Raw genomic sequence first — 7,500 nt, 5'->3', positions numbered from 1 at the left:
ACATTTTTGGAGAGAGAAAAATTTTTTTTTTGGAAGACAGAAAAGTTAAAATTTATTTAAAAAAAACATTTTCAGACCAATAATGCAAAGAAAATAATTCTAATGCTTTAACTGAGAGTTCAGAAATCAATATTTGCTGGAATAATCCTGATTTTCAATCACAGCTTTCCTGTGTCATGGCGTGCCCTCTGCCAGTCTTTCATATTGCTGTTGGGTGACTTCATGCCACTCCTGGCGCCACCATTCATGACGAATCTGCCCGCTTCCAGCCTTAGCATTTGTACTAGTTGTAATTACATTTTTGTAATCAAGCATGAACGTTTGAGCTAGTAACCGTGTCATTATTTATTGAGATTTATTGACAACATTTTTACCAGTAAGAAGTGCATTTCTGATATTTCTTTCAGGATAACCTTGAACGTGGCTTGATTCATGCGTCCATCACAAAGACGAATCTGCCCGATTCCCGTCTAACCATTAGACGACCAGGTGGAGGATCGGTGATGATCTGCCAGTCGAGATGCACGGTGCTGGGCTGTGAGCACAGGTCCCACTAGAGGACGTCGGGCCCTCGTGCCACCCTCATGGAGTCTGGCAGTGCTCCTCCAGTTCCTCTGGTCTTGCTGCTGGGTTGATGCCCTCCTACGGCCCTGTCCAGCTCTCCTCGTGTAGCGGCCCATCTCTTGGCATCTCCTCCATGCACAGCAAACCTTCTTGCGACGGCATGTATGGATGTGAACAGAATGCTCCTCTGCGTTTCGCCGTCTGGTAGGGAACTCCTCTGCCCCTGGCAGCGGCTCTACTTCTCCAGGAGGTTGGCAGCGAGTCCCTCCTCCCCTCGCAGACGGCGACCGATCTTCCGACCCTGGCGTGTTTTGCCGGTCGGTAGGGAACTCCTCCACACCTGGCAGCGGTTCTAATGCTCCAGGAGGTTGGCAGAGAGTCCCTCCTCCCCTTGCAGACGGCGGCCGATCTTCCGGCATGTATGGATGTGCCATCCTGGAGGAGCTGGACTACCTGTGCAACCTGAATGGGCTGCAGATGCACCAGAACAGGTGATTACGTATTCCCTTATTTTGTTTGAGCAATGTATATATATATAGACACATTATAAACTCCCATAATAAAATAAATAAAAATACAATCATCTTTATGAATCACACCACATACTCTAGTTCAGTTCAGAGCTGATCCAGAGACGCTGGCCTGAGAATACGAACAGTGACCTCATACACGGTGAACACGACCATGTTTACGGGAAACGCTCGCAGGCAGTTTATTCCGAGGCTTTTGAAGAAAACCGCCGGTCCTTCGTTACGCACCGTCTCAGTGATGCAGTGAACGAGTCCGCGGAACCGCTTCTGCCCTCTCACTCCGTCCATCTGTAAACGAGCTTTAATCACGTCCATCGGCGTTCCGACAGACCAGCCGGCTATTCCCGCGACTCCACCGGCGAACAGCACCGCGGCCCACTCTGACAATATTAAATCGAGATTTTATAGGCACGTAAACCTGATGTCTATAAAATTATCACATGCAAGAGAAATCAGAACACACAGTGTTTCTTAAAGGCTTCATTCACCCAAAATAAAGGACATGTGGGTTTGGATCAACATAAGGGTGAGTAAATGATGACAGAATTCTGGCTCACCCGGCTCTTTCTGTCCCGGTGGTGTTAGCTTTGTACACAGAGTGTTGTACGTCAGGAAGTACGTGGCGAAGGATGGGCCGTCCCTGAACGCCAGAGGAAGTGCCCCTTTATAAAGTCCTAAAATTCCCTCCTCTTTGGCGATGGTCAGCAGGCAGTGGATCGGACCGCTGTATTTGGGTTTGGGAGAATTAAATCCACACCTCTGGTGCTCCGTCTGACACTGAAGACGAATTTTCACGATGTCACCGGGTGACATCACAGAAACCTAAAAACACAAAGAATTACCAATGAGTATATCTGACCTGTAGCTTAGGAGCATCTGTGTTACTGATGTAAACAGTCCCTTTCTGAAACCAAGCACGCAGCATCAAAGTAATGTGTTCTTAAACTCAAACATAAAAACAAACAAACAAAGGCATACAGGGTAGCTGCCTGTAGCTCGCTCTCTCCCGAACTGCTACATCCTTGGCTGATTAGCCCGATTGGGGGCCGGGCGTGTGTAGTCACAGCCTGGCCCCGCCTTCCTCCTTGTCACACTCCTCCCTCTTTTGTCTCAGGCCGGGGGAACCCCCCCCTCCCGCACGCAGGGAATGGCGAATGCGGAGCGACAGTAAGAGAGAGAGAGGAAAAACACACAGTCGCCTGGTCCTCGATCACTCCTCCACCGTCTGGCCGCTCCTCGCTGGGCAGACCGCAGCCAGTCCTCCGACCCCTGGCGGACAGAATGCCCCTCTGCGTTTCGCCGTCCGGTAGGGAACTCCTCCGCCCCTGCCACCGGCTCTACCGTTCCAGGAGGTTGGCAGCGAGTCCTTCCTCCCCTCGCAGACGGCGGACGATCTTCCGACCTCGGCGTGTTTTGCCGTCCGGTAGGGAACTCCTCCGCCCCTGGCAGCGGCTCTACTGCTCCAGGAGGTTGGCAGCGAGTCCCTCCTCCCCTCGCAGACGGCGGACGATCTTCCGACCCCGGCGTGTTTTGCCGGCCGGTAGGGAACTCCTCCGCCCCTGGCAGCGGCTCTACTGCTCCAGGAGGTTGGCAGCGAGTCCTTCCTCCCCTCGCAGATGGCAGATGATCTTCCAACGCCAGCGCGTTTTGCCAGCCGGTAGGGCACTCCTCTGCCCCTGGCAGCGGCTCTACCGCTCCAGGAGGTTGACAGCGAGTCCTTCCTCCCCTCGTGGAAGGCGGCCGATCTTCCGACCCTGTTGCGTTTTGCCAGCCGGTAGGGAACTCCTCCGTCCCTGGCAGCGGCTCTACCGCTCTAGGCGGTTGGCAGCGAGCTCTTCCTCCCCTCGCTGACAGCGGCTGATCTTCCGTCCCGGCACATTTTGCCAGCCGGTAGGGAACTCCTCCGCCCTGGCAACGGTTCAACCGCTGTTCATAAATGTGCTTGTGCTCTCTTTCATTCAAATAAATGACATTTACTTACTGATATATTATTATCAAAGCAAGTGTGTCTTAATTTCATTTTCGGGCCACTGATTATGTGCAAGAGCATATGAGGTGATGGTTATTCCTGTTACCTGTGCCACTCCACCTGCCAGTCCTGCCAGGAAAATATCAAGCGCTGTGTTTGGAGCTCCAGGGCCGTGGATCTGACTGAAGCACTGCAGGCAGTTCCTGTATGTGCCAAACACCACGGAAGAGGTCATGGATAAAGTGGTGACCGGCACGGCCATTCCTTTAAAGAAGCCATGGAGCTGGAGCAAAACAACACGGGGAGAGAAATTAACACAAAGAAACACGAGAGAGAGCTTGATGAATCTGTAAGAACATTATTATGACATTACTAGCTCTTGAAATATTAAGAACTATAATGGTGAATATCATGAAAACAAGTCATATTTAACACACACAAAAAACATGATGAAAATTAAGCTTATTTTAGCACCATTAGGATTGTCTGTATTGTGACATTTTTTTTATTCCGTGATAATTAACCCTTTAAACTCTGGTGCATTTTTGGGCTGCCACTTGCAATATAATAATATTTCACTTTGTGATTCTTTTGAAAACCTTGCAACAAAATAACCTATACAGTCATGTTCCTGAGAATGAGACCTTTCATTTGATATATGACATGTCCTTAACATATGAAGACTTTTATATCCATATAAATATTTCTACCACATTACCTCTAGGTGGCGCTGATTTGCGACGCGAATGTTTTCAGCCCTTTTTTGGTTATTTAATGTAACATAAATATAAAAGTGATGGTGCTCACTGAAAAGTTCAGATTCTAATCTTTCAAATGATACCTCATATGCCTGACATATGCATCCGGGGAATTTAACGTTTTAAAAGCGTAAAATTAATTTGCGACAGTATCCGCCCATTTACACCCAAAATTCGCATTCATTTTTATTATTATTGTTATTATGATGATTGTAATTCAGATTTTTTTTACATTGGTGAATAAATTAATATTAAAACAAAAACTGACGATATGTGCTGCATGACTAACTTACAATGTAAATAATCAATATTTTTAATTTTATTTTTTAAACTAGTAAAGAGAATGAGATTTTATTATTATTATTTTGCATTATGAAATGAGAATGGTCTCCGGAGAAACAAACGCAATGTCGCAATTTAAAACATAATTTAATTTATTTTATTTTTTTAGGCTCAAATACTTGAAATACTTCTTTTTTAGCCATAAATGTCTCACCCCTTCTCTTTTGATGGTTGTTACGAAACACTGCCAGATTCCAGTGAACTGTTTTTGAGTCTGGATTCTGACCTGTGCAAGTGAACATACTCAAGGTCATTATAGAACTACATTAAGACCAAATTAAATACAGTATGTGTGTTTATCTATCAGTGATTGATAGATTACTTTTACAGTATCCAGTGGATAACCGACTGCCACTCCACAAGCTCCTGTAAACAACAACAGCAAATTAAACATATAATTATTTAAATGTCTACAAGCATTACAGCATCTATGGCACGTGAAGAACTGACTGTGTCCTTCCTATATATAATCAATGACATGCACTAGTATAACATTAGGTCTCATTGTGTATTGCTCTGCCAAAATAATCACATTTGCATTGCTTAATGCTCAATATTATGAGCTATCACAAAAGATCAGTGCATTAAACTGCATATAGAGACTAAACATTGCTTTATACATTAATTTACACAACTGTCATATTCACATATTAAAGGATTTAAGCACATATTTGAAAGTACCTGCAATAGATCCTGCAAGGAAGTCTGCAAAGTGCATAATCCGTCCTGCTTTGACTAGTTATTCCAAGTCATTATTATGGTTTGTGATTATCTGTTAACTATACAGGTCGCGTGTCATGTTCAAGTAAGCGCGCGCATGTGCTTTAGATCGCGCGCACTTTTTGTAACTGGTCGACTCGTTATCACGTGGTTCCTTCTTTAGGTTGCGCATACATATTCATGTTTAAAGTAGTATTCGACTTGCTTTCAAACGTCGTAAATAAATGCATAATACGCGATGTGCATTTCACCCTTTCTCTATAACCTTCTTTTCAGCCAGCGAGCTCATTTTAATGTCTGGAATGACCGCCACGTGCTATTTTACTGTGCATTTGATTAATAAACATTGATTTCAATTGATGCAACTGGTGACTGAAAGAGTGCATTGAATCATATGCATGGCAGCACTCGCATTTGACCCCCATACAACATGTCCCAAGCATGAGAAACGCTGATGCAACGTGGGTGCGAAATGACGAATCCAATGGATCCAACGAATCGTTCTTTTAAACCGAGTCTTTTTTTTGTAAACGATTCTGTTGAACCGATTCTTAAAGCATTCGTTGATTGGAAAATGTACCTGGCAAAAAAACATAAAACACAAACCTTACCAGGGTCTCATATAGATGACAACGAAACTGGAATACATTAATTATCCTAAATATATTAACCCTTAAATGCACGCGTGTTTAGCCAAACATTGTTACATACTCGCAACTGGCTGTCAAACACACATTGAGCACATTGAGCACATAACACATGATATACTCATGTGTATTTTCTCATGCACAATTTGAATCTAAATAGATGCACAACTTGCATAATACGGTCGAGACTCCCGGCCTTCACTGCCACCCATATGGCAGCACACCCGACTCCTGCGGTTTCTCCAATGGGTGGTGGGACCAATTGGCAAACCCGCCACCCTGGCTCCAGACGCGGGCCTCGGGGGTTCCTCCAGGCAGGGTAACTCCTCCTCTTGCCATTATTGCCGTTGAGTCTTTGTGAACCATTCTTAGTCTGGCCCCTCACCCGAGATCACTTTGCCTTGGGAGACCCAACCAGGAGCACCTCTTTCCAGACAACTCAGCCCTCAGGTTCATAAGGGCACACAAACCTCTCCACCACGATAAGGTGATGGTTCCCGGAGAGGTGTAATGTCTCAAAAGCATGAATAATCAACACACCTGGAAAGATAATAAACAATTTGATGGGGAAAATAAATCTGACTTTCTATAGTTTGGTATTATTTCAAAAATCACAACTTAGTCTCGCTGTCCACATATGGATATTTTTAGGAAAACTATATATATATAATTATTATTATTTATTTTTTGTTTGTTTCATAGGTGCTACTAGTTACAAATCAAAAAGTTGAATGTTAGTGAATGTTCACTAACAAAAACACGCAAAATAAGACTTATTAGGAGAAAAAACATTTTTGAGTCGTTTTTGAACCGAATCAATGAAACGAACCGATTCCTTCAAACATATCAGACTTCTCAACGCTAGTCCTGCTATGGCGAAGGAACGGCTTATGAATATTTATGACGCAACGACAACGTCACGCGTCGTCACTCAAGAGCGCTTCTGCCTTCGCCATAGTAGAACTCGTAAAAATGGAGACCAGGAAAAACGCATGTGACGCCAACACTGCCACAAGAATCCTTGAACCTATGAGCCGCGATTGGCCGTTCGCACACACACCTACCCACCGACAAATATCCATCCAGGGGCCGGTACACAAATAGACAGTAAACCCAGAAGGTGGTAATCAGCCTTGGCGGTGAGATTTTCCACTACAACCTGATTAGTGACTTATACAGTTGCGTGCTGCTGCATGTATTACCGGGTTGAATGCATTATAATAATCTGAAGACTGCTGCAATTCAGTGGCATTTCATCGCGGGACAGGCCTGAGGAAATAGCAATCGACAAAAAACGAGTTATCTGTCCTAAAAGCAGTTTCAAGCCCACCTGAAGTGAAGGTTGATTCAGTGTGAGTCGCACTGATGGACTTCCTTGCTGGCTGCATGGGAGGTAAATTACATTTCTACTAGTACAGTACATTAAATGAAAGTGTGATGGTGAATCAGTGCGATTAGTGCTTAGTTAAGCTTGTTAAGAGGGGCTAACCCACATCCAGTCATTAACACGATGGTTGTATGACAGATAAACAGACGTATATTGCGATGTACTGTAATTATGTAAGTATTAAAAGTGGACTATTTTTGCACAATAGCTGTGAATGACATTGTGACGTATCGCGTTTCAGGGATTATTGTAGTTAGATTCTCACGTGCTGTATTAGTTGTAGTTTTTTTGTTGGAAGCAGCCACGTCACACGGTGTCACTGATCACGTGACAGTAGTTGTATTTATAGTGTTGGGTGACGTTACTTTTTAAAAGTAACTCTTTAGAATATTGTGTCACTCTTAAAAAATTGTTATAATGTAAATCTTTATGGAAAGTAAGGCGTCACGTTACTTTACCGTTACTTTCCGTTACTTTTAATCACAGCCATTTTCTCTTCTGCTATGCTACGCATTCCATACAAATACGCCATGCATTGCATACAAGAGACATTACAGGTCACGCTAGCTACTGTACAACAACA

At 44.2% G+C, this 7,500-nt stretch overlaps 2 protein-coding genes across 3 annotated transcripts in view; one reads left to right on the top strand and one right to left on the bottom strand.

The window, feature by feature from the left end:
* Positions 1-954: 954 nt before the first annotated feature.
* LOC127621889 (mitochondrial basic amino acids transporter-like) overlaps positions 955-7,500 on the top strand; it is a 236,701-nt gene continuing 230,155 nt past the window's right edge. The window contains exon 1 of one of the 2 annotated variants that reach the window (XM_052095680.1): positions 955-1,055. In XM_052095680.1, coding sequence (XP_051951640.1) covers positions 1,031-1,055 — 25 coding nt within the window. In that variant the 5' untranslated portion in view covers positions 955-1,030. Of the gene's footprint in view, positions 1,056-6,390; positions 6,924-7,500 lie in introns of those variants that run through there. The other variant, XM_052095679.1, reaches the window with a different exon arrangement.
* On the bottom strand, positions 1,089-4,881 carry LOC127621893 (solute carrier family 25 member 47-A-like). Its single transcript, XM_052095682.1, has 6 exons — positions 4,845-4,881; positions 4,486-4,529; positions 4,318-4,389; positions 3,170-3,346; positions 1,652-1,916; positions 1,089-1,474 (listed from the first exon to the last, which is right to left on the bottom strand). Exons 1-6 carry the CDS (start codon positions 4,879-4,881, stop codon positions 1,182-1,184), a joined length of 888 nt encoding a protein of 295 aa, XP_051951642.1. The 3' UTR covers positions 1,089-1,181.

This window comes from Xyrauchen texanus, chromosome 28, assembly GCF_025860055.1.
Source record: "Xyrauchen texanus isolate HMW12.3.18 chromosome 28, RBS_HiC_50CHRs, whole genome shotgun sequence".
Lineage (NCBI taxonomy): Eukaryota > Metazoa > Chordata > Actinopteri > Cypriniformes > Catostomidae > Xyrauchen > Xyrauchen texanus.
Note: the sequence above shows the minus strand (reverse complement) of the source record. Positions and strands in the feature narration are given on the sequence as shown.

Bases quoted from the DNA above. Each gene is read 5' to 3' on its own strand.
- LOC127621893 (XM_052095682.1), bottom strand. From the start codon at position 4,881: ATGCACTTTGCAGACTTCCTTGCAGGATCTATTGCAG. The intron at 3,347-4,317 runs GTGAGACATTTA...GTTTTGCTCCAG, and splicing joins CAACCATCAAAAGAGAAGGG to CTCCATGGCTTCTTTAAAGG. The intron at 1,475-1,651 runs GTGAGCCAGAAT...TAATATTGTCAG, and splicing joins ACCGGGACAGAAAGAGCCGG to AGTGGGCCGCGGTGCTGTTC.